This window comes from Tachyglossus aculeatus, chromosome 4, assembly GCF_015852505.1.
Source record: "Tachyglossus aculeatus isolate mTacAcu1 chromosome 4, mTacAcu1.pri, whole genome shotgun sequence".
NCBI lineage: Eukaryota > Metazoa > Chordata > Mammalia > Monotremata > Tachyglossidae > Tachyglossus > Tachyglossus aculeatus.
The window spans coordinates 57326723-57347977 of NC_052069.1; the positions used below are offsets into that span (position 1 = coordinate 57326723).

Genomic DNA, 21255 nt, shown 5'->3' on the forward strand with positions numbered 1-21255 from the left:
ACATTAGTAATGCTGCTTCTTCTTAAAATAATAGTAATAAAAGCACTATCGTACTCATATTAATTGTTTTGTTAAGTGCTTTCAGTGTGCCAAGCACTGTTCTAAGTACTGGGGAAGATATAAGTTAATCAAGTCAGACGTAGTCCCACATGTACTCACATTTTAAAGATGAGAAAACTGAAGCACAAAGATGCTAATTTACTTTTCGAAGTTCATCAATCATTCAATCATATTAATGTTGAACGTTTTGTGTGTACATTAAGGACTTGAGAGAGTATAATATAATTATATACAGAGTTGGTAGATACATTCCCTGCCCACAAGGAGCTTATAGTCTAGAGAGGGAAACAGACAGAAATAAATGAATTACAGATATTCATTCATTCAATTGTATTTATTGAACACTTACTGTGTGTGGGACTGTACTAAGCATTTGGGAGAGTACAATAAAACAATAAACAGACATATTAAGTGCAATGGGGCTGAGGGGGTGGTGAATAAAGGGAACAAATCAGGGTGACAGAAGGGAATTGATGAAGAGGAAATGAGGGCTTTGTCAGGGAGGGTCTTTTGGAGGAGATGTGCCTTATTGAAAGTGGGGAGAGCAATTGTCAGTCAACTATGGGGAGGAAGGGCATTCCAGGCCAGAGGGAGGACCTGGGGTAGAGGTCTGTGATAAAATAGACCAGATGGAGATGGAGACGAGATGGAGTAAATCAGCATAAGAGAAACAAAGTGTGTGGGCTGGATTGTAGGAGAACAGTGAGCTGAAGTAGGAAGGGGCAGAGAGGTGACAGAACCAGAATTAGAACACAGGTTCTCTGACTCATACTGTATCTCCTTTGGCATCACCATTAAACTTGTATTTTCATCCTTGAACCCCCACAGCATTTATGTACATATCCATAATTAATTACATTTATCTAATGTCTTTCTCCCCCTCCAGAATAATAAGCTCATTGGGGGCAGGGAATGTGTCTCCCATCTCTGTTATATTGTACTCTCCCAGTGTTCAAGTGCAGTGCTCTGCATGCAGTATGCACTCAATAAATATTCTTGTTTGATTGATAGTCCCACAAATTCTACCTCATTAATGAGCTAGGAAAATCTAGTTAGCCTGTATCGGGAAGACACTACTTCTGAATTACAAGCAGAGTGGCTCCTCTATCACTTGGATGAACACATAGATTCCATAGAGACTGAACTCGTCTGTAGGCCAAGAGAAGGGTTGACACAATTTTTATATCCTCTGCCCTCAACTCTATTTAACCCCATCCTGGTTCCCCAGGACTTTACCTAAACAGAAAAGGAGAAATCTGATGACTCTGAGCACGGAAAATGGGCTAACAGATCATCATATTAATCAAAGCAAAATGGTGGAAGCACAGCAGAGCCAGCTACTTTGTTCATGGGGTAATCACTCCTATTGTCTGTTCCTGGGATGGAAGGAACTGCAGTGCTTTTTCATTCTTTCAGTCATATTTATTTACTGCTTACTGTGTACAGAGCACTTGGGAGAGTACAATACAACAGTACACAGGCACATTCCCTGCCCACAATAAGCTTACAGTCTAGAGGATGGGGTGAAGACAGACATTAATATAACTATTATATACCTAAGAGTTCCTCCAAAACACTGATAGCCAGACTTATGCTTCTCTTTTCCTACCCTTCCTGCTCAGTTTCCCTTGACTTACCAGCACCTCCATGATCTTCACATACCACCCACTGGGTGCAAACCTTTGCCCTGTCAAACATTTTACTGGATTCAAGGAAACTGCACCTTGGCTTCCTAAACAATATGAGAAAATACTCTTTGTTCCCTTTAGGGAAATGTAGTTTAACTTCATTTATTATAAATCGTCTTAGTGCAGAGTGAGTTTTCTATTTCATAGAGTTATTTTCAACTTGGGCCACCTCTTACCTGAGTTTAATTTGTTTCAGTGTCTAACACCGTGCATTTATTTGTTACAGTGCTTCTGATGAACTGAATTGTACCCAATAGGGGACACTTCTATTGTCACACAAAATTGCCTATATAATATTACGAAATAGTCTTATTGAGAGCTGCATGTTTAACTTTGATATTTCCTCCAAATTTGAGACCTAGAAATACAGCCCCACCATTCCCATCCACAACTCTTTCTGTCCTTCCAAACCCTTCATCGGCACGTCACAGTTGTCCACTGACCTTCTCTCCTGCTTGACCAACACCACCAGGGTCTCCATTTGGGCCCGCTCGACCTTTGGGACCTTCAGGGCCATCTTCTCCTCTAGGCCCCATCTGGCCTACTTCTCCCTGAAAAACAATAATAATAATTGTGATAATGGCACTTGTTAAGCACTTACTATGTGCAAAGCACTGTTCTAAGCACTGGGGGGGATGCAAGGTGATCAGGTTGTCCCATGTGGGCTCACAGTCTTCATCCCCATTTTACAGATGAGGGAACTGAGGCACAGAGAAGTTAAGTGACTTGCCCAAGGTCACACAGCAGACATGTGGCAGAGCCGGGATTAGAACCCATGACCTCTGACTCCCAAGTCCAGGCTCTTTCTACTGAGCCACGCCGCTTCTCTAGCTAACCTGGTTTTAATGTAAGAAACAAGAATTTGAGTTATGGGGTGGTTCATTTCCAACCAGTGGCTGGTTGGAAACTGATAACTGAATTGTATGCCCTTCTTCTGATGCTTGGGTAGGGACCGTCTCTATACGTTGCCAACTTGTACTTCCCAAGCACTTAGTAAAGTGCTCTGCACACAGTAAGCGCTCAATAAATATGATTGAATGAATTAATGAATGAATGTTTTCCCTACAATGGATTACCCAGCTGCCCCTTGGCATTCGAGGCAGTTTGGAGGTGAAATTCCAAGTACCACATGCCCCTCATAATGCAGTTTCACTTAAAGCACTGAAATGTTTATCCTATGATTCATGGCCATTTGGGCTTATCAAGCAGGGTGAGGGGAAAGGAATAGGTTAGCAAGGCATTGAAGGGGTGGTGGAGCTATAGCTGCTGTCAACCAGATTGACAGCAGACAGCAGGAATATGACACAGGACTGGAGCCTGCTGTTGCCACCGTGATCACGACTCTTTCTACATATATATTATGTATAATATATGTATATGTAGATATCCATATTTCATATATGTATAAAATGGGACATTATATTAATACAGCATTTCATCATTAGTTACTTCTAAATAGCATTATTTTATGATTGCAATTATGATTAATTGTACAATTACAATTAACTGGAAGTCTAGAGAAAAGGTAAATTCAGAACCTTCTGCACTTAATACAAGAAAATATGAATACAATGAAATTATGATTAAAACCTGTCAGATAAAAGTAAAACCTTTTTTCTTGAAATATTGAAGATAGCATAATGCTATTTTATACCTATTTGTAGATTTTAATTTCAACTCACCCGATCTCCCTTAAGACCCATGTCTCCTTTAAATCCTGGGAAACCGTCTTCTCCCTAGAAAAAGCATAAATTGCAAAGGTTTCTTGAGAAAACTTCTATAAACTAGACAAGTGAGGTGATATTTCTAAAATTAAATCAAATAATGACAATATTAGAAACACATATGAGTGAGACAAATTCTCCCACACTACTAATCACAGTGAAATGGAGAGAAAGATTATAGAAAGAGGGAAGAGGAAAAAGCACTGAATTTCTCAAGGGCAAGGATCATGTCTTCCATCTTAATTGCACTCTCTAGTGGGCTTAGTAATGAGCAAGACACACAGCAGATGCTCAGTAAATACTATCATTTCTAAAGCCAATCACCCTAAACGTGCCATTCCTAAACTCAGACCCAAGGTGCATCTCAAGCTACTGCAAGTGTTAGAGACAAACTGGACTTCCTAAATTGGGCTGGAGGAAGACCAAAGCTTGGTTCTGTTATCCATTTTCATGAACTTTTGTGTCCTTAAGGTAAGAAATTTCCAGAGACATTTCTGCCATCATGGATGTGTCCCTCTGTTTTCCAAAATCTGTCAGGTCCCTGTCTACTTTTTCAAATACATGAATGATCAATTGAATGATCAATCCTTTTTTTGGTGTAAAGATGTTGAATGCTTGATAAATTGGAGTGTTTCACTCTGCTGAACAGTCACTTAATCATTAGAAATTTCCATTTTGTTTGTGCTAATTAGAGTTAGCTGCTTTCTGACCCATTCCATCTCCAGGTTCTTATCTAACCTCTCTGGCTGATATTGTTAGACTGGTTTTCCTCTACCTACTGTTCCTTAACTGATGGTATCCCTCAAAGGTCTGTTTCTGGGTCCCTATCTCTTCTCATTCTAAACTCATTGTCTTGAGGACCTCACCTGCTCCCACTGCTTCAACTGCACATTTATATGAATGATTCCCAAATCTTCCTCTTTAGCCCAGACCTCTCACCTTATCTGAAATCTTGACTATCCTTTTGCCTCGAACATTTCTTCATTGATGTCCCACTGAAATCTCAGCTCAATATGTCCCCATCTTCCCTTCCAAATCCTGTGTTCCACCTTCCTACCTTATCCTTGACTCCTCCCTTACTTTTAAACTCCATACTCACTCTGTCACCAAACTCAGCAGGTTCTTCCTCCACATTTTCAGAATCCGCCACTTCCTTTCCACCCAAATGGTCACCGTATTGATCTAGGCACTAATATTCTAACTGACAATTGTGCCAACCTTCCCAAAAATCTTGTTCTTTCCTATATTATAATCCTCTGCTTGCCCCAGCACCAAAGCCCTTATGACACCACATCTTCTCAGGAGGCCTTCCCCAACTGATTTCTAAACTATTTTTCTTACTGCCATTTCATTACATTTTTCATCACTTTCAAGCACTTGAGACTCGTACTGTCTCTTAGCACTTATGGACATACCTTCATACTTTATTTCCTTCTATTTGAAATAGATTGAAGAGTCTGTATCTCCCCTGCTAAACTGCAACTTCCTTGAAAGCAGGGATCATTTCTACTAGTGCTTTGCACGTAGTAAGCGCTTAAAAAATTCCATCATTATTATATTATTGTTACTAATTTTATTGCACTCTCCCAAGTTCCTAGGACAGTACTTGGCTGACAGTTGGTACTCAATAAATACTTATTGATTGAGAGATAGGCAGGAGGAAGACTTTGAGCCAGATGTCAGATAGGAAAGTCAGGAGTCAAGAACAAGATAGAGTGGGAGGGTGGCTTGGGAGGAATGGAGTTCATAAGCTGGAGTCTAGCAGGAAAAAGAAAGCAGGAAAAGAGAGAGGAGGATAACTAAGAGGAAGTGAGTTGGAGGAGTGCCTTAAAGTCAATTGTCAGAGTATTATCTGCTTAGAATAGCAGGGAGTTAAGGTGTGCCTCAGGCATTATTTCACTTCACAGCTGCAGTCCACCAGGACCACAGTTCCCCAGATAGGTTCATCTTCCTTTCTCTGGATGGAATTTAGCACACACAAATGAAAATTCTAGATAAATTCCATATCCCCTTTAGCCTGGATTTTCCAGTAACATAGTGAAGGCTTTTAATAACCTTCCTCATTTTGAAAGATTCTTCACATCTGGGGAAGCACGTTAGGAACAACAGCTCCACACTGGGATTTTCATTCTACCCACTTCTGGGAAGAAACTATTCCTGGCTGCCCTGCCAATCTGTCAACATGACATTTTTCAGGACTGGTTTCCGGAAGAATCATTTTTCTTTCCCACTGGAAGATATTTAAATCTTTTAAAACATGCTGAGCACTGGAAGATAAAGAAGATCATTAAGATCCCTGTCACTACTGGGAGATAGATTCCCTGGATTCTGAGAGTTGTAAAAGGTTCTGCAATGTGGTTGGCAATTTTCAAAATCCCTAACTTATTTGCGTAGCAATGGACAGAACACTGAAGTGTGCCCCTGGGTTACTCAGTCAAGATCATGGTAATAGTCTTCTGCAATCAGTGGTATATACTGAGTGTTTATCATGTTTATCATGTTGCCAATTTGTACTTCCCAAGCGCTTAGTACAGTGCTCTGCACACAGTAAGCGCTCAATAAATACGATTGATGATGATCATGTACAGAGCACAGTGCAATACAATAAGGTTGGTAGACAAGACTCCTCCCCTCAAGTAAATAAAGGCAACTGGAATTCCAGATGCCACAGATGATTTGGAGTAGGGGAAGGAAATATAAAATCCAGCTTAACATTTGGTGGTGCACTGAATTGTAATTCAAGTGAATTGAAACTCTGCCCCCATCTTCAAAGAGGATTTTGTTCTTCAAAGTTTTACAAAACAAATTCAAACATTGAGTAGGAACAGAGAATCAAATTGATGAACCAAGCTGCTGATTTTTCAATATTGATAGACACGAAGTAACTTTTAGTGAATTCAGACATTAGAGCCCAGGAAGAATGTTATGTGTATTTTAGATATCAGAAGAAAACTAGTTATCATTGTAAATCAATTCAAGCCTTTGGGCACATCCTTTAAGAACCCTTAGACTTCATAAATGACTGATTCCTGACAATCAAGGACTAAAAAGCATCCCAAGGTTTTTTGATAAATTACCTCTAGCAAATGCTTGAAAAAGCTACGCTGAGTTGTCTGTGGGACTTAAATGCCAGACTCTCATTAAGAACTCCATAAAGAAGTCTGTTGTAGAGCTATCAAGTACAAAAACCTGGCCCAGACTCATATGATAGGGCAGATGGGAATTAAAAGCCATATCCTTGTATTGTGTAAATCATTATTTCATAATGGATAATAAAAGAAGCTTATAGGGAAAGTCATTTTTAATGGGATGAGCATAGAGACCCACAGATTTCATTTCTGATGACTTTAGCTCATTTATGTAACCTTTCCATGATCATTTGAAAGAAACTAACACAGGAAAGAAGCAGATCCTCACAAACTGCCAAATATATACATGTTTTAAGATTGTGGTTTGCAGTGAAAAAATAGATTTTAAATACAAAAAAGCTAGCATTAAGTGAACTATTTATTCTTTTATTAAGAAAACGATAGAAAATGATTATCAAGAAGCAGCGTGGCATAGTGGATAGAGCACCAGCCTGAGAGTCAGAAGGACCTGGGTTCCTGTTCCGGCTCTGCCACCTGGCTGCTGTGTGACCTTGGACAACTCACTTCACTTCTCTGTGCCTCAATTACCTCATGTGTAAAATGAGGATTAAGTTTGTGAGCCTCATGTGAAGCATGAACTGTGTCCAATCTGATTGTCTTACTGGAGTGCCTGTCACACAGTTAGCACTTAACAAATGACATTAAAAAAAAAAAAAATCAAGAAATTGCCTTTGCACTTCCACAACCCAGTCTACAGTATAAATGCATATGAAGAAACTGAATCAAAATTAGACTATGGTGCAACAATAGAGTGGTAAAATGAAGACTTCATATGAATAAAAAGGTTTTATTATATAAAAAAAGTTTGGCCTTTAAAATCCAGAATGAAGCCACAACTTATTTTTTATTTGCTTGAATTATGCCGATAATTGCTTCAACATAACTTCACTTTTGTTCTGGCAAACCCAGTAGTGTCAAGATGGACACCTATTAAAATTGTAATTTTTGAAAAGCCAAAAAACCTATTTTTTTCTTTCCCCAAGTTTATACAGAGTTCTGCAATATACCGGAGAAAGAAGAAATCTTAAATCTAGATAATGGGATATTTGCTAGCCTCCTTTATTATTTTTTTCCCTGACTACATCCTCATTTCTTGTATGCACCCTCCCTTCTGTGCTACCTCTGCACTTGGATCTTAAGCTCTTGTTATTCACCACATCCCCATCCCCGCAACATCCATTCAGTCATATTTACTGACCACTTACTGGACAAAAAGCACTCTACTAAAGCACTGGAACAACACTAATGTTCATATCCCTTATACACTCCCATTTCCCCTATCTGTATTTTATTTCAACGTTTGTCTTCCCCCTATATTGTAAGCTCCTTTTGGGCAGGGAGAATATCTATCAATTCTACTGTGTTGTTCTCTCCCAAATGCCTAACACAGGGCTTGACATATGTAAAATGCTCAATAAAAGCCACTGATAGAATGACTGATTTTTGTACTGATGTACCTGAGCTAATATTTTTTTGTGCATTTTATAGTGAGTATTAGTAGCAAAGCAAAGATATTGTGTTGTCAATGTAGTCACTTAAAATTCTGAAATCATTTGATCTCAATAATGTTTCAAATGTCATGAAAGAGATACAAATATGAGACTTTTTACTAACTACATCAATAGTAATAATTATAATGATAATAATAATAATAGTAGTAACATTAGTTACATTTGCTAAGAGCCTACTACGTGCCAAGCACTGTACTAAGAGCTGAGGTAGATAACAATAATGATAATAATGTTGGCATTTGTTAAGCACTTACTATGTGCCAAGTCCTGCTCTAAGAGCTGGGGGAGACACAAAGTCATCAGGTTGTTCCATGTGGGGCTCATAATCTTCATCCCCATTTTACAGATGAGGGAACTGAGGCCCAGAGAAGTTAAGTGGCTTTCCCAAGGTCACACAGCTGACAAGTGGCTGAGCTGAGATTAGAACCCATGACCTCTGAATCTCAAGCCCGGGCTCTTTCCATTAAGCCAAGCTGCTTCTCTCATTAGGTTCCAGATGGGGCTCACAGTTTAAGTGGGAGAGAGAACAAGTATTGATTCCCCATTTTGCAGATGAGGGAACGAAGGCACAGAGAAGGTTAGTAACTAGAACAAGGTTATACAGCAGACAAGTGGCAAACCTGGGATTAGAACACAGGTCCTCTGACTCATAGAGGAGCCTCTGTTCTTTCCACTAGGCCACACTGATTCTCAAGCAGTTTCAGTAAGGCGAAGAAAAATAAAAATGCCCTTTTCAGAGATCAAATATAAATACAAATAAATATGATTTTGTTTTACGCTATGGCACGTAGGAAAAACATTAAAGGAATAAAACAATATATATATATATGTATATATGCAGGATTAAAAATAAAAAATAAACACAAAATCCCACTAACAGAATTTGCCGATTTACAGGCTTTCATTTGGAAATGAACAAATGTCAAAAAAATCATCCTTTACCTTTTCACCCTTGGAGCCTTTCAGACCTCTGACACCATCTGCTCCCTACAATGAAAATGAGAACAAAATGAAAACAAAATTTTCCCATTTCAAAAAATTGCATATGGTGCAAAGTATTTTTCATTCTTACCTTCACCCCCCGAGGGCCAGGGTAGCCAACGGGTCCCTGTGGACCAGGCGGTCCCTGAAAGACAGAAGATGCAATTTAAATACCCAACCATGGGCCCATTTACCTAATAACTTAATAACAGTAGTCAGGTTGGTCTTAACTGAGTCTATAAAAGTCTTGCCTGATGGTGTCAGTGGACAACTTATATGAACAGCATAAGAGATCCATATTTTTAGTCACTCCAAAGAAGTGAATCAAGTGAAAGGAAAATTCTAAAATAGTTATGACTTGTAAAATATGAAATAAGAAACTAAGCAGTTCAGAATCTTACTGTGGCCAAAGATATAATATTGCAAGATGCATATTATTTCACTTATTTTTATTAGAAGACTAAAGAACCTGCAGCACTGAGAAGAAGCTAAGTATACCACCATATTATTTATAGTGAATCCATAATTCTTTATTTCCATCATGTAAAACATCTCCTGAAATTGATTGTAATATGAACTTTCTTAAAATACAATTTCTGCAGTTAATTAAATTTCATTATTTTAACAAGTACTCTGCAACAAGCACACCTCCCTGAAAATATCTCTTTGCACTTATTATTTAAAATCCGGCTTATGTTTGTTAAGTGGATGCTGCTAGCCAGTCTTCATGCACAGTGGACGGAAAAAGAGGATGTAGGATTAAATGCCACATGAAAAATTTGGCTGAACAATTATGAGAACTTCCTGATTATCGGGATGATAAAATATAGTAGTGGGAAATAGAGGAAAGTGATGAAGTAGTCTCCCATTTAATAATCATCTAGAAAGGAGTTTTTCTGTGCACATGATTTGTTATATTTTGCTGACTGGAAGTAGCAGCTTTCCCAGATGATATTTTAAGTCTCAGGCCTATGGCAATATAATTATACAATTACAACATTGATTAATTCTGCATGTGGTCTTCAGCACCGAAACTAGCATTTTGGAGGTTCTGGCTCCACTGTATGATACAGGTTGGGGAGGTTTAAAGAGCAGACCTGCCTGGCACTTTAAGTAAATGATAATAATAATAATAATAATTAATAATAATAATAATCCCTCCCTGCAGCAAGCAAGCCCATAAGGAAATGATTCGGGTACTAACATCATTCTTAGCATAGTCCAGAAAGAAGGTAGTTAAAAGTAGCTGAGTTATTAGAGCGCTGGTAACTCTAATACACAGCTGCAAGGGCCATCAACACCCACAATCCTGGGGCAGGGAAGAACCTGATGGGGAATCGGTGATTTGGAGGAAGCAATGGGATCTAGAAAAGACAGCCTCTCCAAACGGTTGATTATGTGAAGCAACCTGCCTCGCCTGCCCCTAAAATTGCTTCTGTGCCCCCAACAGCAATAAAAATACTTATAATGAATACTTTAGATGGCTTTCAATTCCATCAGTGATTTCTAAATAGGTGTCCTGGTCTTTTTTCTGGTAATGATCTTCTTATTAAGCAGAGCAGGTAGAACTATAAAATGGCAAATACAATGTTCCAAGTTATCTGTCCAAGCACTTGTTGGTTTATTACATCTGGAGAGACTTGAACAAATGTAAAGGTAATACTGGATTTTAAGAAAAGCTAGAGAAGTTGTTGAATGGTAATCAGTAAAGCCATCTGGCAGTGTATGTGACAGCTCAATAAAAGGTTCTATCTCTATTATTCAAACTTTTAGATAATCCATATTAAGAGAATATGGCACATTCCATGGTTCATTAGCTTGGAAACTTTTTATTGACCTGATAAAGTAAAGCACATTGGTATTTAAGCTTTGAAACGTACCAGAGCTCCTTTCTCTCCAGATTGGCCTTCTTTACCAGGATGACCCTGAATAAGACAAAAATATATATTTTTATAAGAGAACAATCAATTAATTTAAATATGCATTACCTCATTTGTTCCTTTTCCCCAGGAATGCAACTATCTTTCACGGTAGCTAAACTGTTTATCTTAATTTTTAAAAGAGGCTCAAATCTGTAAGCACCTTGTGGGCAGGGACTGTGTCAAGTGATTCTGTTGTTAGTGTACTCTAACAAGTGTTTAGTACAGTGTTCTGCACATAAAGTGCTCAATAAATACGACTGAACGATAGTTTGCAATAATATTTAAAACAATGTACTTGGAAAGAACAATTAATAAAAACAATAAGTGCCTTTAAGGATGACCTCTCCCAACTCAATGATTTATGCTTCAGCAACACAAACAACAGTGATTTTTTTCAGACATTAAAATTTGTCTTTCAGTGAACATTTGAAATATGTTCAGGCTGAAAAATGAATATATATATTCCTGCCACAAAAAAACAATACTTTTTTAAAAAAAATTGGTTTTAGGGCTTTTTTTTGTTTTTTGTTTTTTTTTGCCAGGCACTGTTCCAAGTACTGGGGTAGATACAAACTTTTCAAGTTGATCACAGTCCATGTCCCACTTGGGGATCACAGTCTTAATCCCAATTTTACAGATGAGGTAACTGGGGTACAGAGAAATTAAGTGACTTGCCCAAGGTCACACAGCAGAGAAATGGCAGAGCTGGGATTAGTCCTTCTGACTCCAAGGCCTGTGATCTATCAAATGGGCCATGCTGGTTTTCTACGGGAAATGTACTGACTTCAAAATGTTGATTTATGGTTTTAAATTACAAGTAAATGACAGATTGAAGAGTTTTGATTTATCCACTGTAGAGTATCATGAGTAACAGTAATCCACAGATAAACTGCATTTAATCATTAGTGTCAGACTCCTTTCCCTTCAATCCTTTTATCTGAACTGCTAAAAAGACTGCAAACTGTACTATTGTGCATAGCACCTCTTTCCCTGTCCCTGTCCACTCTACGCTGTAGTTGCTAAGGAACAGTGAAATGATGGAAATTCATGAAGTAAGGCCCAGGATAATGAGCTTTCAAATAACATAAAACTGACTAGATACTCCAAATTCATCATTAAGTATGTAAATTGAGATTTAAAATGGCATCATAACAAGCAATTCAGAAGATTATCTTATCACTGACTGCTACAATCAATTCTCATTAAGAATAGGATTCATACTGTACCTCCTGTCACTCAAGGGAGGTGAAAAAGGTGGCAGACATTGTTAACCTCTTTCCAAGGCTGGAGAGCACATATGTGAATAAGGGTGCCACTGAAGAAACCATTCCAGACATTAACCAGTATGTTACAATCTGAGCTTTATTATGTGTATCCTCAGATATACTTAAAAGAGCTATGATATTGTAAATTCTTCAAGAATTTTTGTAAGAACATTTAGAAGCCATGTAAAGATGGGGAGAAAATTGTCATGTTTGTAAGAATAAATCCAGACAAATTATGAATTATGGGTACTCCTATGATAATCAAATCCGCTTAAAAATGTGAGTATGGAGCATGGGAATAATATTGGTGCTTTTGCTATAGTTATATGACTACTTCACAGTTGAAATTTGGTACCCACTTCTATTTTGTCTACCTTTTAAGATATGTTTGGCACCAATAAAAAGTTGTCGGCACCACAAGCCATTAGCCACTTAGAAATAGAAACCCTAGAATAGACCTAGGAAGAAGGAGAAGGTTTTCTCCACAGCTCACAGATTTGGAGAAAGGCTTCAACATAAAGAAAAATACCTTCTAAAGAAACAAATGCTTTGAAAGGAAAACATTCAGCCATGCAGGCTTGCATAGTCAGAATGTGCCATAAACTATCAAATCTATTTTTAGATGCCTTTGCCAAACATTTGTCTTATGTCTGTCCTCGGAGCTCAGTTTACATAATCTTCAAAGTGAGGGAATCAAACAGTATGGAGAAACTAAAAAGACACTAATTACATTTACTTACAGGCGGCCCATCAGCACCAGCTAGTCCAGCAAGACCAGGCTTTCCTTGCGGTCCCTAGAAACACACACACACCACAAAGATAAAGGGTACACAATAAATGGATGGAAGGAGGTAAACATATATACACATATGCTTCAGTACCAAATAACCCAGCAGTAGGACTTACAATTGCACCAGTAGGGACTAATTGTGGGTATTAAATATTAAACATGGATTTTATCAGCCTTGGGAAAAACAGAAAGCTTTATGAACAGTTACAGTTTATTTTCAGAAAGAAAATATGATGAAGACTTAATACTACGGAAAATTCGCCATTGGAAAACGATTGCTAGTGGGTTTATCTACCCCGTTGTTTCTAAATGTTGCTTCCTTTCTTAAATGTGTGACAATTAGACAATATGCAAATGGATACATAATTGAAAAATATGAAATTAAATGAAGAAAATGGGTAAAGTTCTGAGAAAAGACTACATTATCAACCTATGGCACATGGAAATATATAAATTAAGAAGAAAATAGTGGCATAACCTCAAAAGAATTAGTAATGTTCCCAACGTACAGAAAACCTGTTTTTAATCTCCTCAAACTCTCTAAATGCTCAAATAAGATAGTAGTCAATCAATCAATTGCATTTGTTAAGCACATACTGTGTGCAGAACATAGTACTAAGTGCTTGGGAGAGGAAAATTTAACAGAGTTGGTAGACATGTTCCCTGTCTACAAGACTGTAAGCTTGGTGGACAAGGAAAGCGTCCATTCATTGTTATACTGTACTCTCTCAAGTACTTAGTACAGTGCTTTGCAGACAGTAAGTGCTCAATAAATACAATTGAATGAATGAATGAATGAGCTTACAGTCTGGAGGAAGGGTATGGGGTGAGAGGGCATAGAGAAGGGTCTGGCCAAGGTGAAAGAACATGGGGAAAGGCACAGAGAATCACTCAGGGTGCGGGGCAAGGGGAGGGATATAGGGAAAGGCCAGTATGAGGTGAGGAGGAAAAGGAAGGGGCATGAGATGGGGCCTGGATGGGATGAGGGGCCATAGGACGGGCCTGGCTGGGGTGAAGGGGCACGGGGAGGAACATGGGTAGCAGCCCAGCTGGGATAAGGCGACACAGGGAGGGCCCAACCAGGGTGTGGGGGAAACGACAGAGCCCCGGATGGAGTGAGGGACACAAGGAAGGGTACGGGGAGGGGCCCTGCTGAGGTGAGCCCAGATTATCTTTGTACAGAAACGTTCTGGGCATGTCACTCCCCTCCTCAAAAATCTCCAGTGGTTGCCTATCAACCTTCGAATCAAGCAAAAACTCCTCACTCTTGGCTTCTAAGCTCTCCATCACCTTGCCTCTTCCTACCTCACCTTTCTTCTCTCCTTCTCCAGCACAGCCCGCACATTCCGCTCCTCTGCCGCTAACCTCCTCACTGTACCTCGTTCTCTCCTGTCCCGCCGTCGACCCCCGGCCCACGTCCTCCCCCTGGCCTGGAATGCCCTCCCTCCACACATCTGCCAAGCTAGCTCTCTTCTTCCCTTCAAAGCCCTACTGAGAACTCACCTCCTCCTGGAGGCCTTCTCGGATTGAGCCCCCCACTTTTCCCTTCCTCTTCCTCCCCATCGCCCCCTCCCTCCCTCTGCCCTACCCCCTTCCGCTCCCCACAGCACTTGTATATATTTGTACATATTTATTACGCTATTCACTTTACTTGTACATTTATTACTCTATTTTATTAATGATGTGTATATAGCTATAATTCTATTTATTCTGATGGTATTGACACCTGTCTTCTTGTTTTGTTTTGTTGTCTGTCTGCTGTTTCTAGACTGTGAGCCCATTGTTGGGTAGGGACCATCTCTATATGTTGCCAATTTGTACTTTTCAAGTGCTTACTACAGTGCTCTGCACACAGTAAGCGCTCAGTAAATATGATTAAATGAATAAACAGGAAGGGGCATGGGGAGGGGCAGTGAGAGGGGCCCATACAGGGTTAAAGGACATAGGGAGGGGTCCGGCCAGGGTGAGGAGACACGGAGGGGACCCTGTTGTTTTAATGCTCCCAGTCCTTGCCACACACATCAGTGTGGCCCCCACAGGATGGACTCTCATTTTTTTTTTATATATTTTTTTCTTCCCTACCTCCTTGATTCCTGCTTGGAACAGCATATTCTGTTCACAAAGTAAATTATAAAGGGAAACGGACAAATGGCCCCCTATTAACCCAGAAGCACTGTTAATACCCCCTCTTCACAAATCTTCCTTTCATAAAAAAACCTTAACTTTAGCTAACATAATAATAATAATAATAATAATAATAATAATAATAATAATAATAATGGCATTTGTTAAGCACTTACTACGTGCAAAGCAATCATGTGCTCACTTTGTTGCTTGAACAATTTAAAACCATTTCTTCTTTGATTTACTCTGTGATAAATTTTGTACTAGGTGGGTCTAACTCTCCTGAAGAGGAAACTTTTCCCTGGGAATAAATTAAGGTCACTAGTGAGATGATAAATTGTTTTGAGCCACTAAGCCAACAGAGGCAGCATGTGGGCAGTTGCAAACTGAAAAGCTTGAAAAGAATAGAGAGTGATGAGAATCTACTGTGTCTAGACATCCAGGGAAGTTTAGGCTTGCTGAATGTTCACACAGCAGTGATTAATCTTTTTTCAAGCAGTCCAGTATTAAGCATACACTGCATAGTGTTAATTTAATACTCCTTATGATTTGATACAAAGGTTTACATTTACATCAATTCCTACAGCAGTTCGTGATATTTCATTCTGGTCTCATTTTTTTCTCTATGATTACAAGATTGAGAACTGCTAGAAATCTATGCTTCCTGTAGGCTGTTTTCAAATACCAGAAGAGACCCTCACTCAGTTGGAAACTGTTTCGAATTAGATATTCTTCCCCCATCTGGTCAGGAACTTCTCCAAATCAGTTGAGACCTAGATAGCCATGGAAACTGCTTTGATTGTTGAGACCAACTCTTGTTTAGACATCAGAGTTGTGTTTATTTTAGCCTGGATTAAGAATATCATTGTTGGAGCACTCTACTCCGTTGTAACAGAAAGACATGCAATTATGACTCAGGTGACTCCTTTTGCTACCATCTTGTAGTTCAAAGTGGGAGGTAGGCTAAATTTCTTCTTGGGTATCAGGGCTGCAGCTGACCTACCTTCAGTCTGTTTCCAAGAACTTCAACACTGAGAGGACTCCAAAAAAGCAAAAACAATCCCACTCCAACCACAAATAATGAACAATCCCCCGGAGTTCGTCTTGGGGTAGAATCAGATTTCCTCTAATTTACTCTGGTTTACCAAAATGACCTGAAGATTAGTCTGTTCAAACTCATCTGTTCAAACACATGAGGCTGTAGCACACTATAAATCATTTGGTGATTAGTTGATCTATGCAAATTTAGATTTGTAAATACTTGAGGTTGGAGATTACTGAGAAGCAGCTTGGCTGGGTGGAAATAGCACGGGCTTTGGAGTCAGAGGTCATGTGTTCAAACCCTGGCTCCGCCAATTGTCACCTGTGTGACTTGGGGCAAGTCACTCAACTTCTCTGGGTCTCAGTTACCTCATCTGTAAAATGGGGATTAAGACTGTGAGCCCCCCATGGGACAACCTGATCGCCTTGTAACCACCCCGGCGTTTTGAACAGTGCTTTGCACATAGTAAGCGCTTAATAAATGCCATCATTATTACTACTGGAATTTTGATGAATCACTTTTAAGCATTTTACATCCCATTTAATTATGTTACTTCGATAGATCTGTGATAAATTGAGGTGGTGTTGGCTGCAGTCCTGAAATTGGGGTGAAGGGATGCTAAAATTACGTGCTGTTGCAACTCAATCTACACATAGTATTTATGTGTACTCTTACACTGGACAGCACACTACTAATTGCTAAAGAGCGTTCAACAAAGTTCTGGTATTCCACTTCAATTTAGAGCCTGAACCAATCAGGATCAGGGTAGGATGCAAGAATGGGAATGGCAAGTGCTCAATAAATGCTACTGATTAATTTGATTAATGATCAAAAATGACTTGTTAAGGCTGCAGATTTGAAAACTTTCCCTGGCATTTCACCAACAGTGTAGGACAGGCTCTGATTAGATACTACCTCTGATAGGTTGGACACAGTCCCCAGTGAATCAGGAGAGAGTTGGCAATTCCATGGGATGGATAACTCTTCTGTCCAAGGTTCTCCTTGTTGGATGGCTTCCCAATTGCTTTAATTAAATCTATAATTCAGGGATAGTGTGGAGGGGAAGGAGAGCTATAGGAACATAATAATAATAATGATAATAATGATGGCATTTGTTAAGCACTTACTATGTGCAAAGCACTGTTCTAAGCGCTGGGAAGGCTACAAGGTGATCAGGTTGTCCCATGGGGGGCTTACAGTTTTTAATCCCCAGTTTACAGATGAGGTAACTGAGGCACAGAGAAGTTAAGTGACTTGCCCAAAGTCACACAGAGAGTTCCCAGAGTGTATTCTAGGATCGGACTAAGACTACCTGGTCCAACAAATATTTCCCAAGTCTGCAGACTCCATGACTGTTTATTTATCACTGAGTGCTCAATTTGAACAATACAAAGTCAGATTATAAGTAGATATTTCAATTCAAAACGTTAATAGATATGGAGCAGCATGAAGCAACATGGCACAGTGGGTAGACTATGGGGTTGGGAGTCAGAAAGTCACAGGTTCCAATTCCGGCTCTGCTACTTGTCTGCTGTGTGACCTTGGGCAAGTTACTTAGCTTCTCTGTGCCTCAGTTACCTCATCTGTAAAATGGGGATTGAGACTGTGAGCCTCACGTGGGACTGGGACTGCGTCCAACCGGAATTGCTTGTATCCACTCCAGCGTTTCGTACAGTGGTGGGCACACAGTAAGCTCATAACATAATACCATAATTATTATCATTATTATTACAATTATTATATGGGTTCTATTTTCAGATCTACTTTAGTATTATTAATTTGAAAACAAATCAGTTTGCAAACTAGCCAGTGCCACCTGTTTCTTTTCATAGAGAGGCATTTAATATTAGTGACATGGAGTCACTGAAATAGAAACACAAGAAAAAAGTCCATAGCTAATATCAGTCTGTGTCAAAAAAGATTATCTATTTCTTTTGGTTAATTCATAGCATAACATGACTTGACATTTTGGTTCATAGACTGATATCAAAATCCACTGGTAACAATTGCTTATTGGTAGAATTTTAGTTAAAAATAAGCTACTGCATTATTACAATTTTCCTTTGGATGTGTCTATTAGAGGAAAGGAATGAGTAGTTAAGGAAGAAAGGAAAAATTGAGAATCAAGAAGAGATGGGAAAGCAGCAGTCTTTCATTTCCAAGGTAGCCAAGCAATAAAACTTGGGGAGTAAGGACAATAAAAGATAGTAAAGCTAAAATTTACTTAACACATTTCTACAGTTTCTGTTCTTTGTGAAGCTACTAATGAACATCAGTAGTGCTAGGACTGAAGAAATTAACATATTGCACTCCTCTACTGGCATAGTAGACCAAATTCAAGTTCTACATATTGACACTGATGCAGATATATATATATATATATATATATATATATATATGTATATATAATAATAGAAAAGTTAATGGGCATATGACCTGCTGGGTTTTAATAACCAACAGTGTGGCTCAGTGGAAAGAGCATGGGCTTTGGAGTCACAGGTCATGGGTTCAAATCCCGACTCCACCAATTGCCAGCTGTGTGACTTTGGGCAAGTCACTTAACTTCTCTGGACCTCAGTTACCTCATCTGTAAAATGGGGATTAAGATTGGGTGCCCCCCTGTGGGACAAGCTGATCACCTTGTAACCTCCCCAGCGCTTAGAACAATGCTTTGCACATAGTAAGCACTTGATACCAAAATCATTAAATCTTGCAATTGCATCAAAGTGGAAAAGAGGATGAAAACAACAGATAAAGGGCCTGAGATGAGTGAAATACACTTTGGGGAAAGCTTGAGGAATGCTGGAGAATTTCCACCACTTCCCTACAATAGCATTACCTCAAGGCAAGCATGTAGAGTTGTCAAGCTCCCAGATATACAGAATGTCCAGATGGAACTTGAAAGAGAGTGAGGCAGAATAGTGGTGAGGGCAGAGGTGAAAATTTAGGAACTCCAGAGACAAAAGAGGGAAAAAAATGCAGTATGATTTTCAATCGGGATAAAATTGATTTTTTCATTTTATTCAGGACTGAAATTATTGTTAAGGAGATATTTTAGGGAAGATTTAATTTGGAGACAGTGATGACTTAAAAATTCCTCCTTCATCAAATTTGATGTCAACAGGGGATCCATCAAAAAAAAAAGAAAATTTCAATTTCAATAATTTTCATAATTTTCAAATCTTTCCAGGAGAGAGAAGGGCCAAATACTAATGCATCTTTTAATGCACTAATACTTTTCCAATATTAACGCACTGAAGCAATAAGTACAGCATAGAATGTCACTCTGGGCAGTCATCCAAGGGGTAGCTACCAGTACTACTTATTGGTTACAGTTCAGTGACTGCTGTGTTCTGCTTCTCACACTTTTCTAAAATCTAGAGTTGCTCTAGAAGAATTTTCAACTTACTGGATCATGGGTAGTTATCTAAAACAGAAAGGAAGGCCTTTAGGCTCCCAGCCACAGACTTGTTACCAAGATGCACTGAGCAGATCATATTGGAGCAAGGTTACAACTTACTTTTTCACCAGGGGGTCCAATAGATCCTTGGGGCCCAGGAAGACCCTGTGGAAAGAAAATCCAGTTCAAAAGTCAGTCAGAAAGGTCAGTTCCAGGTATAATTTTCCAGAAAGAAATCAATGTGGAGTGATTATTAATCCATTTCTGGATATCAGAAAAGAGCCCTGTATGTTTAAAGTACTCAGCTATGGAACTTTGTGTGAGTGTCTGTACAAGTGACCATCTAGGCGTTCAGGCCGTAAAACGATCCTATTCAGAACCCTTCTGCAGGTGTGGCTCAGTAGGGCTGGCTTTCTGGGAACACTTGAATGAGTCATTTTTCTCTCGGAAGAAAGAGGCCTCTGCAAGCTCATTTTCAAAACCTCCTGCCTTCATACTTTACATGTTTTTCAGGCTTATTTAGAAAATGCTCAGACTTTGTCAGGCCACATGCAAGGGGCTCTTCCCATGCAATGCTGTGCTTCCTAGAAACTGTGATCAAATGGAATATCATAAAATGCATAAGATGAGAAACTTACTTGAGGGCCCGGATTTCCTTGTTGACCAGGCGGTCCAGGTTCCCCTTGAGGACCCTACCATGTGAAAACACAAAGAGTCTTTAAGGAAGGGCTTACTGCATAATGAATCTTCACTTGTGGGGCTAAAAATACTGCTCACAAATCTTGGTTTGTCTCCTAAGGAGTCTAAATATTAACTTTTTCGCGGGAATTTTTTTCTCTCTCTGGGGGATATTGCTATTTTAACAGCACTCTACTTCACAACAGTTAACAGATAAGCAGACAAGTCAACTCAGTCTGAGTTGATGAAACATTACAGTCCACAGTCCATCTGTACTTTCTATTTAGAAATCCAAAGTAATCAGAGCTAATTGTGGATTTAAGTCATTCAGTTCAATTATTTACATACCATGTTTCCTTTAGGACCTTGTGGGCCATCTATACCTGCAATACCCTTCCAGGAAAGGGAAATGAAGAGTTAGAAAATTATCACTGAAAGTTTTACAAGCATGCATTCACCCATCAATGAATTTTACTTTCAGCTTCATCTTATGAAAATACAAAAACTCTGAAAGCAGCCATCAATCATATTTATTGAGTGCCTATGATGTGCAGAGCACTGTATTAAACTCTTGGGCAATTGGTAGACATGTTTCCTGACCAAAATGAGCTTGCAGTCTTGAAATTTGTAGCTAGGTACTATCAGTTGGCCCCAGTGAGCAAAAATACTAGCAGGTACTGGAAAAAGAAGCAGTTGCAAGGGTTTCTACCGTATCTATTGTAGTTTGAGACAATTTGATAGAGTTTTCTGGGTCCCTGGTACACTGTCATCTGTGATGCTTTAATGTGCATTCGTTTATTTTGGGCAAGAACAAACTTAGGGAAAAGGAGAACCACAGCTTCCTGAAGTTTGGTTCTAAATGTAAATAAATTCTAAGGGGCTTTGCTTACTGAGCTATCCCTAAGAGAAACTGTATCTACA

General features: G+C 39.1%; 1 protein-coding gene across 1 annotated transcript in view; it reads right to left on the reverse strand.

Moving 5' to 3' along the window:
* COL11A1 (collagen type XI alpha 1 chain) overlaps positions 1-21255 on the reverse strand; it is a 287116-nt gene that overhangs the window by 145619 nt on the left and 120242 nt on the right. The window contains exons 22-30 of the mRNA XM_038745119.1: positions 20683-20727; positions 20295-20348; positions 19777-19821; positions 13041-13094; positions 10994-11038; positions 9205-9258; positions 9075-9119; positions 3431-3484; positions 2192-2299 (exon numbers count right to left, since the gene is read on the reverse strand). Coding sequence (XP_038601047.1) covers positions 2192-2299; positions 3431-3484; positions 9075-9119; positions 9205-9258; positions 10994-11038; positions 13041-13094; positions 19777-19821; positions 20295-20348; positions 20683-20727 — 504 coding nt within the window. The remainder of the gene's footprint in view (positions 1-2191; positions 2300-3430; positions 3485-9074; positions 9120-9204; positions 9259-10993; positions 11039-13040; positions 13095-19776; positions 19822-20294; positions 20349-20682; positions 20728-21255) is intronic.